This window comes from Pteropus medius, unplaced genomic scaffold (genome assembly GCF_902729225.1).
Source record: "Pteropus medius unplaced genomic scaffold, Ma_sr-lr_union100, whole genome shotgun sequence".
In the NCBI taxonomy this organism is placed as follows: Eukaryota; Metazoa; Chordata; class Mammalia; order Chiroptera; family Pteropodidae; genus Pteropus; species Pteropus medius.
This window is the reverse complement of record NW_024343732.1, coordinates 4470713-4488215: the sequence shown is the minus strand read 5'-3', so window position 1 is coordinate 4488215 and position 17503 is coordinate 4470713. Positions and strand designations below refer to the sequence as shown.

Genomic DNA, 17503 nt, shown 5'->3' with positions numbered 1-17503 from the left:
TGAGTCAATATAAAGTTTGTTCCGAATATTATGAAAAATGTACATGAAGTCTTTACTGCAGATTATTAAAGACTGCGTATTAACTAATCAGTCATACATTTAAAAGAAACCGAGTCAGACTGAGTCCAATGAGAAACAAGATAATTTTTCAAGGTCCCTGTCATCCACTGGCTTTTAAGAATGCATGTTTCAAATATCTTCACGTGTTTTGAATGAGACATGTCCTTCCAGACACACTAGACTTGATTGCTGAAACCGGGTCAGTAGAAACCATTGAAGTTTATTGGCGGTCACAATGCTTACACTGTATGCAGCAAACACCCTTACAAGTCTATCCGCAACCTGATCACGCAAGAAAGGATTCACCACACAGTCGCCAGAGGAGAAGGAAGAAAAAATTAACAGGCTTGTTTCTGGGGGTAGAGGAGAGAAATAAAAATAAAACCTAATTGATGAGTGTCCCATGGGCAAGAGCTGAACTAGAGATGCGTACAACTAGCAGCAACGATTGTGGAAAAAGTACAAGGCAAATAGCTTTCTCCATTAATTTTCCTCTGTAGGTTATTTTTTTTAAATATTCAAAACATTTATTATGGTTTTCATTTTATAAAAATGTATATTTTTAAGGGGGTGGGAGAATGTTAAATACTTCATGCTAGGCAGACCTTGTTATTAAGAACCCCTCCGCTGTAGTAACTTCCTCCAGTTCATACATTCATGAGTGCAGGGTACATATATAAATATCCACACGCACGCATCCACACGCACTGCCTCAAGGGCTGGGGAAGACTAAAAGTTATTGGCCACACGCAGCTGGGCCTCTGCTGGACTCATCCAAATCACTCCACAGGAGAGCAACTGGCTCAATCCCTTCTCTCGTCTCTACCGTTACAGAGACCAAGAACCCTAAGTCATAGAGTTATATCCGACTTTTAAAAGCAAGAGGCATCTGTCTGAGGATGAGGGTGAGCAAAGTGGGAAAAAGGATGAAGCTAAGAACACCAAACAAACACTTTTAGCTGGAGTTGTCTGTCACCGTAAGAGGCCGAGGGACCCTGGGCAGCATCTATGGTTGAAGGGGAGGGATGGTGCTCCGCATGGCTTAGAGTTCCTAATAACAAGGGTAATACAGTAACAGGAAGTGATAATTTTGGGGGCAAGGAAAGGGCAATAAGAAAAAATATACATTTGGAATTTTTACTTTTTTTTTTTGCCTCTCTACACTGTGTCACTAAATATATCTCTGCACGTTCACACATCCTCGTCCAGTAAAGCTTCAGGCCACCAGAATACACATTTTTTCCTCACTTGCATACACAACCCCTTACATCAGCATTGGTGCACTAGACTCTGTAAAAATTTTTCAGTCACACTTTGTTTTTAAACTTGAGTCAATATAAACCTTGTTCAAAATGTTATGAAAAAATGTACATGTTTATACAAGGCAGGTTGTGGCAGGACACTGGGGGTTCTCCCCCTTTGGGTGGCCCCAGGAGAGGGGGCTGGAGTCTCACATATTTGTGTCTCTATCTCCTCCCACCACCCTTCCCACCCCATCCCCCAAGAACCAGCAGCGCCCTGCCCCCTAGTGAGTGCACTCACACCCCTATTCCCTGGGGAAACAGCTAGTTGACCTTTGCCATTTTCTCCACACCCCTGGAGAAGGGCGCCAGGATCAGCCAGGCCCTCTCCCTTGTAATTGTTCGCCCCTCTGGGCCAGACCGAAGGGACGCTGCTCTGTACAGGTAGATTCCAAGGAGGTGTCAGCTCATCATGTCATTGCTATTCACGCCGTAAGTGGAGTTCTTCATCGAGTCGTTGACTTCTCGACGGAATGCTGACAGGTTCTGGGTGAACCTAAGAGAGGATGCATGTAGGTTGGGGGAGTTTGGCAGAAGGGAAAGGTCTTTGCCTAAAACGTTTCTAGCAGATAAGTGGCCACTGAGAGACGGAATGTATGAATTGATGGGTTCTGGTTATAAGGTCAGTAAATGTCAGTCTTTAAGGGACAGTTTGGCTAGTTTTGTGCCCCTTTCTACTTGACAGCTCTGTGGTGGGCCTTGAGATCTGGTCACATCTGGAGGTCTAAGGGCCACCTTGGGTTCACGGCAGCACAGAAGGAATCTCATGGACAGAGGCAGGAAGTAATCCGCACAAAGAAAGAGGATGAAGCTATCTCATTTCTTGATGCCAGGAGATTGGTACTACAGAGCTGTGCCCTCCAGTGTGGTAGCTCCTAGCCGTATGTGGCATCGAGCACTTGAACTGTGCCCAGTGCAATCAAGGAACTAAATCAAACTAGATGAAATTTAAAATGCAGTTCCCCAATTGCACCTTAATTAATTACAAATCGCCAAATTGTAAATTAATTAAAATTAATAAATTAATTTAGAAAATGTGACATTCAGTTCAGTTATCGAAGACTTCTAAGTATGTTTGGAACAACTTCGGTATGGGAGTCTACTTTGTCAGCTGTAAATTTTATGAAATTTAAATAGAAGTCAAGTATTTCTGATGAAAATTTAGCATCTGAATTGACAAGTATAAAATACGTAGGATGTTGAAGGCTTAACCATAATAACAAGAATGTTAATTCTTAATTTTAATTATTAACTACACATGGGCATGATATTTTGGACCTAATATGTTAAATAAAACATATTAAAATGAATTTTGTCTGTTTCTTTTTACTTTTCTTAGTGTGGCTACTCAAAAATTGAAAATTACTTCTGTGACTTACTTTTCTATTGGACAGCACTGCTTAAATGGCCTCTAAAAGACAAGGAATCTCCTGTTTCAATGATTTGAAAAATAACTGCATAGGATTTCTTCGCAGGGCCATCTATACTCACCTGTCTCTGTTTTTTGTGAGAAGATTTCGCTCTATGCCTTCCATCAGGTTTTCAAAACACAGATGCATAGCCTGCTGCTTCTCTGGTGGCTGGCTGTTCACGATACTGTTCCTTAGGTCAGAAAAATACTGTGGGGCCGGGAGTGAGACAGGGTAAGGAGAGAAGACGGGAAAGGCAGATTAACCCTCCAGATTAGCCTTCGGTCATCTGTAGGGTTAAAGGAGCATTCTTCTCCAAGAAAAAAATGGACTCCTACTAAAATTGGATGGCCTTTTAATTCAAGCAAGCATTTGTAGGATAATGTATCTTTATTTTACTTAAATGTCAAGAATTTAAATTCTGTAAACACTATCATGACCACCTGATCCAGATTCTTTCCTAGGAATCTCTAGACTGACGTGTTTTTTATGACAGCGCTGGACTCAGACCTAGGTCGCAGGCGCTCTGATCTCCAGGTATGTTCTCCCCTTGTGACACTTCCTCATCCTTTTCCTCTGAACTGCCACGCATGCTGACGTCTAACAGCTAAGTGATTATGTGTTAAAGTGTGAATAAGATTTGCTTAGAAAAATGGTACATGTTCCCTCTCTTTCACCATCGTGGGGTGTTTCTAGAAGTGCTTCTCATAGTGCCCTGAAAAATGCACACCTACCCCTGCTTCTGGCTCTGGCCACCAGGGAGCTGGCTCTCTCACCTTTTCATTAAGTAGTATCAAGCCCAATAGCGGTCGGGACATAGACCACTGGTTCCTGCAGTCTTCGAAGATGATGATGTTCAGCACCGTTGACAGCATCTGGAAATGGAGAATCTGAGGCAGTGACCTAGTGTGTGGCTACCCAAGATAGAATTCCAGATTCTCAATAGAGGAGTTTACTGGGGTGAAGGGCCTTTTCTGTCTAGGGTAAACCTGACAAATATTTTATGCAGCTTCATTTTAATTTTCTATTACAAGGTAAGTCTTTTTCTAAGACGTTTCCTTTCCTATTCTTTAAATTGGTTTGACAATTCATACTTCCCCAGTTCACCCAGATTTGTGAGGAATGGGATGGGTCAAGCAAATGATTACGGTACAAAATCACCTTGCACTATAGCTCCTTGCGCTTTTCTCAGAGGACCCAGCTTTATAACATTTTGAGAATGTGACGGGGATGTAAATTATTTCACTGCTTCCTTAGAGAACAATGTAGGCAAAGATGAGATTGGTTGAAATCTAAGTAATTCCATTGATTCCATTTCCTTATCTATTTTTATCTAGTATATTTCTGTACAGCTTATTTTTGAAAAGGTACTGCATGCAAATGAAATGATGGCAAGCATGCGGTTTGATCTCTGTGTGGTTATTTCCTTTTGTCCTGCATTTTTGTTCCTATTTTGCAAGTGGGAATACAAGCTTCACGGCTGAATACTGCCAACTCACGCTCCATTTACAGCTGTGAGGGAGGAAAGTCACTGTCATGGAAGGAGGATAGCGCTCATGGGATAGGCCCAAAGCACAGGGGTTGGTGTGACACTCACAAGCATTCAGAATCTGATTTTTTCAGATTTCCTACATCTAATGATTACTCAGCACACTCAAAATCTATTGCAATTTTAAGGTACAAATTTCACACAGGCAGCATTAATATGGTGAGGTACTAGTCAGAATTATTATTTGTTTGGCTTCCTCTCTTTCCTGGAGTGGTTCCTCTGCTGTGGGACAGCCCGCACTGCTTCCCAACCCTCACACTCCTTACCTGCTGGATCATCTCTGGATGCTGCTGCATGATATGCAGAAAGCGGTCACTCTCTTGGTTCAGGGGTGTCGTCCTCTTCTTGGTGCTACGTGACAGCTGCTTGAAGAGGTATGTCACGATGTGGTCCAGGCAGGAGCAGCAGCCTGTACAAACCATGGTGTCTGGAAGCAAGAGGGCAAGGGTGGAACAAAGCAGGGATACTGAGCTGCTGATGGTGACCCGAGCAAACACGGACTGCCCTCGGCTAAGATCCCACAGCCAGTCGGACTGGGAACTGTGGCCTGTTGAGCCACTGCTCAGGATCCTTCCTGTTAACTTCTCACCTTCATCATAAGTCAAAGTCTAAGTTTGAAAGTGAGTGTGTGGTGATAATATAAATAGATATTATTGAAATTATTGACTCATAGTGCTGTGGATGTATGTCTGCTTCATAAAAAAATAATAGTTCACATATAGCAAGTACTTTTGTGCCAGATATTGTGCTAAGGACAATATAGATATTATATCTAATTTATCCTCTTGAAAACTCCAGGAGACAGTGTTCCATTTTACAAATGAGTAAAACAAATTTTGGACAAGTTATCTGACTTGCCTCAAGATCACACTGCTAGTAATCGGAAGGGCTATGATTAAAATTCAAGAAGTCTAAGGTGGGAGATGTTATTAAACCCAGCTTAGTATAGCCTGTCAACATCTACAGTTTGTTAGAGTGGGTTACTGTATTCTTTCTCTCTGAAACATCTTGGAGTATGGCAGTGGGGCTGCAGACTCAATGCATTTCATAAAGGTGACATTACAACACAGCCTGTGGACAGAGCTCTCACCAAGGGAGGCTCTGGCCAGAAGACTAATGGATGAACCAACCCTTAAGAGAGTAAACCATTCTGTCACTATTTGTGCAGAAGTCATCCAATTTCAAGCTATAAAAGAGCCTTCCAAAGCAGGGTCTGCTACCCCGGCTGGGCTGCCCCTGACATGGCTGTGCATCCAGCTGGAGGTAAACGCAGATGTGTGGGGAACTCGCCACAGCAGACAACCCATGTCGTTCTATGCGTTTGCAACGTATCGTGAATACTTTGCAGTTTACTTCATCTTCCTATTTTATGTTTTGCTTAGCCTAATGTATAGATGTATTTTATTCTCTGAACACATACACACCTACTAAGATTCTGGAAGGCAGCCTGGGGACAAAATGGTTGACAGGAACCAGCTGGGGAAGGATGAAAAAACTTATGGAGCTAGAGACCTCTTCCACAGCTTCTACTACCTTAGGATAGAACCCAAGCAAGCAGGTATGGCTGAAGGGCCCCCCTGTGATCTCCAGGTCCGCTCGCCTCTCTGTCCAGCTTCATTCCTCTTCTGCGCGGGTGTGCAGCCATCTGGATTTCCAGCTCTTTCTTGCCTCTAGGTGCTAGAACTTGCTGTTCCTGATGTTAGGGAGCCTCCCCCACTAACCTGGTAAAGCCTGTTCAGCTTTTATGTTTACGTGTTGATATCAGTTCTCGGCCAGCCTTCCTTGACCCTACCTCTCCTCAAAACCAGTTTAGGGCTGCTTCCTAAGAGCCCTTCATACCCCCCAACTGTATTGGGTAGGTAAACAGGTAGTTGTCTATTTACACGTCTTGTTTCATCCACCAGAGAGAAAGCCCCTAATGGACAGGACTGTGCGTTATTAATTGCTGTATACTCAGTGCCTAGCACGTGCCTGGTCCTTAGGAGGGGGTCAGTATTTGCTGGATGAGAATGTACCCATGAATTATACACTCTGTTGGTGGGACCAGCTCCTCAAAGCAGATACTGGGGCAGGATTCTCTCTTTCTGTTTAGTTATGTGGTAAAAACTAACCAACCAACCAACCCAGGTGCTTACCAAGTGCAGTGAGTCCTTCAGATATGGAAGAGAGAATATACATGATGACGTGAGGTTCCAGGCTTGCAATAAAGTTCATGTGGTCCTGGGTCAGGACTTCCAGCAGTGAGTAGTAAGACTGGCTGAGCTTGGGGTAGTCCTGTGGGACAAGAGGGCGAAAGTCAGCTTTGGCACTGTCTACCCAGCACGAAGTGAGCAAGGTCTTAAATAAAATGGCTCAGTCCCAGCAGGTGGGAAAACAAAAGACTCAGTTGGAGCTAGCTTATAGTTCTCCAGAGAAACATTCAATCATGGTCTCAGGCCAAGTAAAGATGACATGATGAGGAGCCCGTCAATGAAGCTTAAGGTTTACCAGGAGGTCGCTGTGGGGAATGGAGAGGAGCAGCTTGATGAAGGTCTGGAGAGCGTTGTCCAGGGCATCGTCTCCATAGAGACGGAAGACTCCAAAGTTGACATAACTCCCACTGAGAGCAGCCTTCAGCATAGAGAAGCAGATGGAGATGCCCTTGAGCTTCAGTGCATAGACCTGATCCTTTGGGACCTCTCCTAGTGTCAGGATGCGATTGCCTGAGAAGACATGTGATATATACATTCAATCACACTATAAGTGGTAGTTTATATACCAATTCAACCCTCCTCCTCCAAAGGTCCTTGGTGCCAGCACCCTGGCAGTGCCGTCCTGGCTTCTGCATGAAGCCCACACTGCGTAGAGTGTAGTGACAGAGCTAGAATTCACTTCAAGGGGCATGTTCTCCTAAGGCACTTACCATACATTGTTATCATCTTGCTGGTTTCTCTAAAGAGTAAGATGCCATTGGGGGAAGAGACATCAAACTGGAGCCGCTGGGATCTGAGCAGAAAACACAGAAGGAGAGAAGTCAGAAGTACATTGCTGAGACCGTGGTACTTCAGGCTCTCATCTGGGTACCTTGGGTGATTCTTTTTGCACTAATGTGCAGATTACCTGTCCTAATGTGAAATAACCAGGTTAATCAAAAACATAGAAATAGTGAAACAGCTTTTATCCTGAAGACCCAACATGCTAGATTCAAGTTCTGCTGCTCAAATTGAATATATTTAAAGGAAACAAAAAATGAGGCAGCGGATAAAATTATTCTAAAATTCTCAATTTTATTTGATGAAGACAGAGCTTCTATCACCATCACTTCTTGGTAGTACTAACATGTAGCCTTTAGACATTAATGTACATTAACCTTTACAGCTTCAGTGGCAACTGAGGGAAGGATACCACTTTATCAGAAGAGACGATGTAAAGGGCATGGGCGTGCTACAACACACGTCAGGCAGGGACGGCAGACATTTTAAACGACCTGAGTTTTGAGTTCCTGATTTCCCTAGACCAGAGCAACTCTTCTTTGGTTGGCTGTACCTTTTAATGAGCTTTACTGGCTCTAGTTGTGAGGCCTCACACCCAAGAGTCCTTGATTCTTCTTTCCTTCCCTCTCCATGCTGATTCCATCAAGATCTAGCTCTGCAATATGCCCTGAATCCATCTACTTCCTCTGTGGTCTACTCTTGCCCCCTTACAGTCCTATTTTTCATGTAGTAGCCAAAATGATACTTCAAAAAAAAAAAAATTATTTATTATTTATGCCTACAGCACCTGGTCTTCCTAGGTTGTCTCCCATCCAAGTACTAACCAGGCCCGACCCTGCTTAGCTTCCAAGATCAGAATCGGGATTAGCTTCCAAGATCAGACATGGCCATAGATCATGGACCGTGGCTCCACTGGGATGTGAACCCAGGACTTCTGTGTGTAAAGCAGAAGTGTTAACTGCTACACTATGGAACCACGCCCTAAAACGATACCTTTAAATAATATAAATGAGATCACTTTAACCCCTTGCTTAGAACACTTCAGCAGCTTCCCAGTGTAATAAGAACAAGCGCCCATCCTCCACTATTGCAGTACCATGTCACTGGTCCATCAGGCCTCTGCTCACCTTCTCGACTCCGCCTGCCATGGCCTCCCCTCATCACCACGCTCCCAGCAGTGGCATTTTTCTGTCTCAAGTCCCAGCAAGCGCATCCCATATTAGGACTTTTGCAACTGTTTTCTGTTTAGAAAGCTCTTTCCCCTTCTCTCTGCAGGGCCACCACACTCTCTCCTGTCATTCATATCCCAGCTTAAATATCACATTCTCTGAGAGGCCTTCTCTGACCCTCTTCTCCTTCAATTCCCCTCTTCTTACCTTATTTTTTTCATAGCCCTTACTACTTTCTAAAGTGATCGTCCATACTTGTTTTACTGTCGTCCCCCCAGAATGTAACAAACATCTAAGAGGGCAGAGGTTTGTCTGGCACAATAGCTAAGAAACTGCCCGACAAAGAGTAGAGGCTCTCAGACATCTATTTCATAAATGAGTAACTCTTGACTATAAGCCTCATGGGACACAATAGACTCTTTGAATGTTACCTACTCCCTCACTGAGGTAGTTTTAAAAATTATTCCTCTTAGGAGTGCCACGAGAGGCAGATACACAGACCTGAAATTCTAATGAAGTCAAAGTGCTGAACTTTTCTTTTCCTACATCCTAAATTAGTTTTCTTTTTCTCCATCCCTAAATTGTTGGGCAAATCTAAAATTTGGTATTTTGGAAAGTGTTCTCTTTCTTTTTAAGTAAATCTTTACTGATCCTGCTGTAATTTGCCTAACAAATACCCTGCTTAATAAAGGGTATTCTAATGCATACTGTATCCTTTCAATTGTCTCTATGAAATCTGATGGACATGGCACCATTACCAAACGTTGACTTTTATGTGTGTGGACAGGGAAATCAGAATCTTGGTTACCAAATTCACTCCTCTGAGGAATGTATACCTTGAGACTCTTATTTCCTGTAAGCAGCTATGGCTTTGTATGGCTAGGACACTTTTCTTTCAAATAAACAAAAGCAAACTTTTAGAGTTTTTCAAATTTTGATAGCAGTGAACCTTATTATCTATCTTCCGCAATCTACCTAAAACACTAGAAAGCAAATTCTCTCAGGGCTGTCTCAAATAAAAGGGCAATTATGCCCTTTGAAAATCATCCTCCTGCTTACCTATTATGAACTAATTCAGCCATCAGCTTGAGCACGGGTGTGGTACAGGCTGGATCATGGTACCATAGCTCAATTGCACGCTGGAGAATTGGCATGTAGGATGGGTATCTGTAAATGAAAAGCTAAGGACGAATTCTAAATCCACAGAGGTACAGAATTTAAAATAATTTCTCAGCACTGGCCAGGCACAAACTGCCAAATTACAATGTTTTCTAATTCCTGTCTCTTGCTTGCTGATCGTGGAGTCTTTCTACCAGGTGGTGCTATAGTGACTGTGTGTCCTTTAACGTGTAATAGATGTCTAATAATACATTGTAATTTACATGACAATGCATTTCATATAGTTATTTATCCTCTTATCACTTCTATGATATGACAGGGAATCAGCTATTTGTTACATAATGACTGGAGAAACAGAAGCACTCAGATTTGAAATGATCTGTTCAGGGTTATAAAGTCAGTAAGGACAGACTTTCTAATTCCTAGTAGAGCTGTCTTTTTTTTTAGTGGATTGAAATGCCTCTATTTTCCAAATGTAGCAAAATTTACGTGCAATAGTTCCACAGGCATTTATGTCTGGGACACAAAGAGAAGCTGGGAAACCACCTCATTCATTTTCTGATCTTAATGACCAGAGTAGACAGCATTATGTCGTCAGACCACCCTGGAATGGCAGCTTATAAGATATGCAGTAGGCATTCTGGGTAACCCTTCATCTCCTTTGAAGCTTCACTTCTCCCTGCCGCCCAACCCCTCCTTCCTGATGACTCCATCACCTATTCACACTTCAGTTAAGGCTTGCTGTGACCCGTGTTAGGATACATCCATTCAAACAGCATCATGAAGCTGGTCTTGGCATTGAAGGCGAAAGCTATTCCTCTCAGGTCTCTTACTAGGCCAACTAGAGTTCGCTGTAGTAGAAGGCAAAAGTATGTTAAAATAGAAGAAAAAGCAAACCTATAACCACCCGATGGGGACTTATCACATATCTGTAATAAAATTCTTCCTCCTATCGTTCTACAAATGCTCCTTCCCAAATATTCGGAATCGATCTCTTCCATACTAGAACGAAATCTTTTCATTTGGAAAGTTAGTTTTGGAATGTTGCTATACTAAGAAAAAGGGATGTTTCCTGGCTCATCTCAGCAAAAATAGAGGCTGATAAACTTTTAAGACATTGTGAGAAATCATACGTAAAAAGTGGAAAAGCAAAAAACCTTTTTAAGAGGTAGAAAAAAAGAAAAAAAAGTCCATACAAGAAGAGGTAGAAGAGCCACATATCCTGAAGGTCTAGTAACACATCTAATGACAGGAAGGTGCCAGCAGCACTACAGGACCTCAGATGCAGACCCTGCCAGAGGAAGGCAATGGAGACCACGTAGTGCCTGGAATAAGATGGATGTGTTCAATCTCGGAGTTATAAAGTCTACACTATGCTTGTACGGAAAAAGAGACTGAAGCCAAGAGAGGTCAAATAATGTGCCTTCGGTCATGCCGCTGGGTGGCAGGAGGGCCAGGGTTAGTACTAACAGAACGAAGACTCCAAATCCAATGCTGTCTTTCTCAGCAGAACTTTTACTTGTGGGCCCTGAACAGTATAAGACTGCTCTTACAAGCTAATAATCACTAGGGGGCTCAAGGAGATATCACATTTGGGATCCTGACTCATTTGTCAAAAATGACCACACTTCTGCTAACAGCCTGCTTTAAGTAAATAGTTCTGACTTCCCTGCTGACTTGGAGACAGAAAACTAAGAGGCTTTCTAAAGATGAAAAAGAATTTTAGAATGTCAGATAAAATCTTGCATTTTGGAGGGGCGATATCCCTAACTATTTGGTGGCTCTAAGAATTCAGCCTGTGTCATTATGAACACTGCAAAAATGTCCTATAAATATTAACAGCATAGTGTCTTCTGGTTTTGGGACAGAGAGCTAGAGGTAAGGAGAGCAGGTATGCATGAAGTAAAAAGATGAGGAAAGCAAAAATCTAAAAATGACAATTCTGAGAGCCAGAAATCAATAACTAAAGGTAACTTTAAAATTCCATATATATGGAAATTCATAAGCTCTTCCAAATGACTCATGTGTCAAAGAAGAAATCTAAATGGAAATTAGAAAATATAAAGAACTGAATGATAATAAAAATGTTACATATCAAAACTTATGGATTTTGGAGACCTGTTTCACAACAATGTGAATATACTTAACGCTACTGAACTGAACACTTAAATATGGTTAAGATGGTAAATTTTTTTTTAAATCACAATTTAAAAAACCCAACTTCTGGAATAATATACCTAAAGGGACATTTATAGTTTTAAATGATTACATTAAGAAAGAAGAAGGGCTGAAAAGTTAAGTTAGAACAACAGAATAACCCCAAGGAAAATATACTGAAAATAAAGATTAAGAGCAAAGATTAACAAAATAGAAAATATAGATAAAACAGGGCTAAAATAAAGTAAAAAAAAATTTTTTTCCTTTTGTAAAGACTAATAAAACTAAGAAATCTCTGGCAAGACATCTAGAAAAAAGAGGAGACACTAATAAGGAGTATTAAAAATGAAGAGAGGACATAGAATAAAGATACAACAGAGATTAAAAGAGCAATGCAAAAACTTAAAATAACTTTGTTACTACATTTGGAAACTCGGGCAAAAAAAATTCTAGGGGCTGCTTAAGAACACACTTTATCATAAAAACAGAGTTTACAAATCTATACTAGCTCTTCTATTTCAAAATCCCAAGAGTCTAGGAGATTACAGAAAAAGCTAAATCAGCGGAAAATTTCTGGGTAAGCACTGTTTTCTGTACTGCTAGCTAAGCCAGTCTCTATCAGGAACTGCCCTCAACCAGAAGCTGATCAATCAGCGGGTGAAGGACTCACCTTCGCCTCTTGCTCATTGAAACTATTCGTGCTAAACATCTGGGCTACAGCCTCAAACGCTGCTGTGAGTGGAAGCATGAATTGTTCATACTGATCTTCATCCTCTCCTGTAAAGGAAACAACCAGGGTGTGACCCCAATATACCAAGTTAAAAGTTGTGTGTGCATGGAAAACAAGATGGTTTGAAAGATGAGCAGATCCAAGGGTAACTCAAAGGGCTCTTTATCACCCAAATAGGTATTAGTAATTTCAGAATAAAATGTCTATATAGAAACAATTTTTAAACTAGATAACATCTCCTCTGGAAATGTTCAAATTTTTTCGATACCGAGCTAAAATATTAGCGATTGATATGTGTATAAGGTACTATGTTATGTATTTATTTTTCCTTAGGTGAGAACTACAGTCAGCTGAGAAAGGACTGTATATGCAAACTAGGTGAGACCTGAACTTGAATCAGGTGTGTGTGGAGGCTTTATTCATACTTTTTCATAAAGTCATTTTAGGATTAAATTTAAATAGCTCAAAGTTATGATGAAGCCATTCTGCTTCATTTATTAGTTCACTCCAAACTGCTAATATCACAACTAGAGCTACACAGTGGGTGCTACGCCCTCCGGTTCATAGTGCTACCGAACTGGGAAATAAAAAGTTGTGTTGGCTGTCTCAGGTGGGTTGCACCTCTGTAGGGTGGAGGGGTTATCTGGCCAACAAGATGCATTTAGGAAACTCAATTTCCAATTATCTTATTTTACAGATGAGAAATATGAATAGAATTTTAAAACCACGGCACATTAGCTGAAAACTTTAGGCACATATTTAATTCTCTTCCAGTTACAGGGACCACAATAGTGTTACCTATTCTTGGGTGAAATCAGACTGTTATTTTAGATAGTTTTGTTACTGTTGAAACAACAGAAAAGACCTCCCCCACATCTAATTTTCTGTCCTCAAGTAAAAATCTAGAACAGCACCAGGTTACTTCATGAGCCTCTAGGATTTGATGCAGTACCTAAATCCACCATGAGGAGACGCCCAAGTGCTGTGTAGAAGGTCGTCCGACACCGCATGTCTGTCAGGTTGGACTGATTGTTAATACCCAAAAATGAAAAGTGCTCGCTCTATAGAAAAAAAAGAACACAAGTTAAAATGATAAAAATATGGGTTAGAGGCAGAATGAAAGCCAGTAATTTTAGAATTTCTGAGCCCTTTCAAGCGAATGGCTACATCGTCATTCTTAAAGGGTATAAGGGGTATTCAAAAAATTTTTTTTGGATTACTGTTATTGTTATGTACAACTAATTGATCTTAGTATGAATGACAGTACGTGACTTCGCCATAACTCAGACCATCCGGATCCCTTAGGAGCAGCTCTGATGACAGGCAGTGTAATCTGGCAGTATGATGGGAGTCAGGGAACAGTCTTTGGCTGTAGCAGCACCATGGACCTCAACTTAACCTTCTTTGCATGCTGAGAAAGTGTGTGGGTGGCTAGACAGGAGAAGCAGGAAGAGCTGCTAAAACCACTCACCGTGTGATTGTTCAGCATGAACTGTACCGCACTAAGCTTCACTAGTTTCCTTACACTACTGTATGTAAAGGCAAAGGAAGGTGGTCAAGGAAAGCGTGATGCAAACCAGGAATCTTTAACGCAGCATGAAACCTTCTAGGATAAAGTATAGTTTCTTAACTATGAATTCCATACTCAGATAATCTTATTTTTCTTAACCACCTGAGTATTAACACTGCCGAAAAGGAAAAAATGTGTTCTCTTCTAAGCAGTATTTAACTGATCAATGCAAGACTATCCAGACCAAACTCCTATCTGTAAGAAAATAAATAAAAACCCAGCTGTTTCCTCCAAGAATGATGAATATCCTAGAGTAACTTTTCTCAACAAGACTTCTAAGAGAAAACTAAGCCCTAAAGCCCTGCCTAAGGCATCCACTGTTTGTGGAATTAACTTTCTCGCCTATGCATTTAGAATAGTACTAGCTATGTACAGTCTTTGGGAGAACTGAGAAAAGTCACTTAAATAATATTTTTAGGGTTTACTTCTCTTACAAACCACTAGTTGTGAAAAGCTGTCTTACAGCAATTCAAACTTTAGAGCAGATCTAGTCCAAGCCAAGAGGAAGTATAGAGCCACTTTTACTGCAAAGTTTGTAATTAGGGTGCTGTTGCCAACAGGCCGATAGCCAATCAAGATGGATTTTGCCACCACTGAGGATGCTAAAATCTTGGCCATAAAAAGTGTGTACATATCGGACAGATCTAGTGGGTATTTCTGGGTCTTAGAGATAACCAGGGACAAATCTGTAGTAAATTAATAGCTTGTGGGCTGGCTCAATTTTGGGGTCTGGCATTATTCCTGAATTCTGTGTGGGCACTGCCTTTGGCTCTTAGGAGAAAGGAAGATACTTAAGTACATATAAACTAAATTAAAGTGGAAACAGCAGGCGGCCATGATTTCTAAGCTGGTGGGTGGCACATCACAGTCCCTGTCGTGCACAGAAGCTGGCTTAGAAAAGGATATCCAATGGAGAGGTCATTGAGAAGCTGTAGCGTCTTGGAGGTGATTGGCTCGCAGCGGCCCCAGTACTTCAGGTTGGTGATGCTGGAGGACAAAAAAAAAAAAAAGGGAAAAGACACTTTTGATTTGCCTGGTTTCCTTGAGGGTTGGGAGAAGAAAATCATCCATCAAGAATCACCACACATCTGCATCACCAATTCACAGACATCACAACCACAAAAAATGGGTATAAAATCTCCGTACTTACATTTGGTTGACTAGAAAAATTAGCCTTCAGATAATCTTCACTACTTGGTTCCAAAGCTACACTGGCCCATACCCAGGCCCTTGGAATTCTGGGGCACTCCAGGGCTGATTTCTGCAGCAAGGGTAAGAGATTTCTGCGGCAGTGATAACATGCAGACGTATGCAATTCTGCACCTGCACCATCCACTGTCAGCTGCAGAATTCTAGTAGCCCTTGCTTCTGGGTTCTTGGCTGGCAGAGTCCTTTAGACCCCCTTTGCTTTTTTTCATATTAAATTATTAACCAGCTCATGGATATGAGTGTTTAGGATTGAGATGGCTGGAAGGAGGCAAAATGTCACTTTGCACACAGCCCTGGGTAATTTGGCTCCTAGTGTGCGCTTTGATAAATTGAACTCCTAAAAAGGGAAAAATGTAAACAAAGGGGCACAACTTAAAAAAAAAAAACAACAACAGAAAAAAGAGCCAATTAGGAGCTCCAACTTTGAAGACAGGTCAAACAATAGCACTACATTTTGGAGATTAAAGACTCTCAAAGAGCGTGATGCTACTTGAAAGGAGTAAGCCTGTTTTAAAGTGGGGCTTTCCTCCTGGGAGGCACACCTAGAGGAAATCAGCAGAAAGTGAATGCCCACTCTGGGCACCCTGGCAGCAGGGTGACTGATTGGGTGATAGGCTGAGCACCAATCACTGGGGCGGAAGGGCCATTTCACTAATGCCATGACAGGATTTCACCCATGATTCCAGAGGCTATGGATGAGATTTCACGTGAACAAAATTAAATCCTTGCCTGTAGAAGCCTGGAATGCTCTGGGGCCGGGCCATATCTCTAAGCACAGCTTGTCACACACTCAAATGCACAATTTTCTGACGCAAACGATCAATGCTGGAATACCAAGGCACTGGCAGCAAAATGCCAAGATCACATTTTACAGTTGCAACAGGATTGCAAGGGACTCTTGCTGATGGCAAGCCAAAACACTTACATTTTTCCAATGAAGACACTCAGGACCATGGTCTCATCATTTAAGCCCAGAACTTCTGAGAGTCGGCGGTACAGCTGGTGTTGTGTTAAGGGAAGAGAAAGTAACCAGAAAATATACATTAGAAAAATCACATCCTGGTACTGTTTTTGTCTTCATTTAGGGGTAAGATGTGGGAAGAAAATGGATAACAATGCTGGTGGAGCCATGAGCTAGTTTCTAAGTGTTGCTAAACAGTGGATAGATGCTGACCCATCTTACCAGTGCCCTCCAACCCGGAATTTACAAAAAGGCTGTCAAAACCTTCTGCTGTTCTGAACATCAATTCGGGTACAGAGACTGAGAAGTGCCAATTCTGAGGACACCAACAGATGTTCTGACTGGCCGTTTGTTAAATATATGGCACACTACAGACAGGGACCCAATTCTCTGATGAGTCTCCCCAGATTCTACAGACTAAGATCCTGATACATAAAACCTGGAGGCTGCATGTGAACTGTTACCAGCCATTTCCCTCAATCAGCAATTCCACAAGCAGAAGGGAGAACCAACGGAGCCAAATGAGAGTCTGTTACCTTAGAGGATTTTTGCACCTGGTCCCCAATGTAGATCTTACGAAACTGTTCAAAAAAGCTCAGCATGGCCAGTTCTAGCTTCTCGTTGCCTGCCTGAGCCAAGCGAGAATCTGTTAGGTTCATCAGCTGGAGCACCCTAGAGGGAGAAGAGCAATGATTCTCTCAACAGCAGGATATCCCGGTCACTCTAGAAATAGTCGTACATGTCTCTTCTCCCTCCTATCCTATCTGAAAGGCATCCTCTGCAGGCTCTAAGCTCTGTGGAGAAAACAAAATTCTCCCCTTCTGCCCCACAGGAACCACAGCTGAGGAATACATATGAATGACTAGTTAGGTGTTTAAAACTTCCATTCAATGAGATTGTACACTGAAGAAGAACTTGTAATTTGCTTAAAAATAGTGGAAAAAATACAGGTACAACAATAATGGTCATCCTTGATATTTCTGTGAAACCCTGAGTAAAGCAATTTATTTTCTGAATCCCAGTTCCTCATCTGTAAAATGAAGGAGACTAAACTAAACCAGTGATTCTCAATCTTCTTTCTCACAGAGCCATGAAAGGAATGGAGACACATGCAGGACGATGTTCACAGGTGGTAACGCTTCCAGGGACCAAGAGCAGATATGCTACCTGTGACTTCATCCTTTTTCCCTGCACCCATCCCTCCAAAAGAAAACACTGGAATGCGAGTGAGTGAATGCTGGATGAATAAGAATAATGTTATAACAAGTGAGTCATCTGACATTTTGATATCGTGAGA

At 41.8% G+C, this 17503-nt stretch overlaps 1 protein-coding gene across 2 annotated transcripts in view; it reads right to left on the bottom strand.

Moving 5' to 3' along the window:
• Positions 1-260: 260 nt before the first annotated feature.
• Positions 261-17503, bottom strand: part of XPO7 (exportin 7) — a 78835-nt gene continuing 61592 nt past the window's right edge. For both annotated transcript variants that reach the window (XM_039868012.1, XM_039868013.1), the window contains exons 14-28: positions 16743-16878; positions 16171-16244; positions 14943-15023; positions 13938-14001; positions 13419-13527; positions 12407-12513; positions 10342-10430; positions 9520-9627; positions 7222-7304; positions 6807-7021; positions 6455-6593; positions 4586-4746; positions 3547-3645; positions 2853-2980; positions 261-1857 (exon numbers count right to left, since the gene is read on the bottom strand). In XM_039868012.1, the coding sequence (XP_039723946.1) occupies positions 1764-1857; positions 2853-2980; positions 3547-3645; positions 4586-4746; positions 6455-6593; positions 6807-7021; positions 7222-7304; positions 9520-9627; positions 10342-10430; positions 12407-12513; positions 13419-13527; positions 13938-14001; positions 14943-15023; positions 16171-16244; positions 16743-16878 (1687 nt within the window). In that variant the 3' untranslated portion in view covers positions 261-1763. The remainder of the gene's footprint in view (positions 1858-2852; positions 2981-3546; positions 3646-4585; positions 4747-6454; positions 6594-6806; positions 7022-7221; positions 7305-9519; positions 9628-10341; positions 10431-12406; positions 12514-13418; positions 13528-13937; positions 14002-14942; positions 15024-16170; positions 16245-16742; positions 16879-17503) is intronic.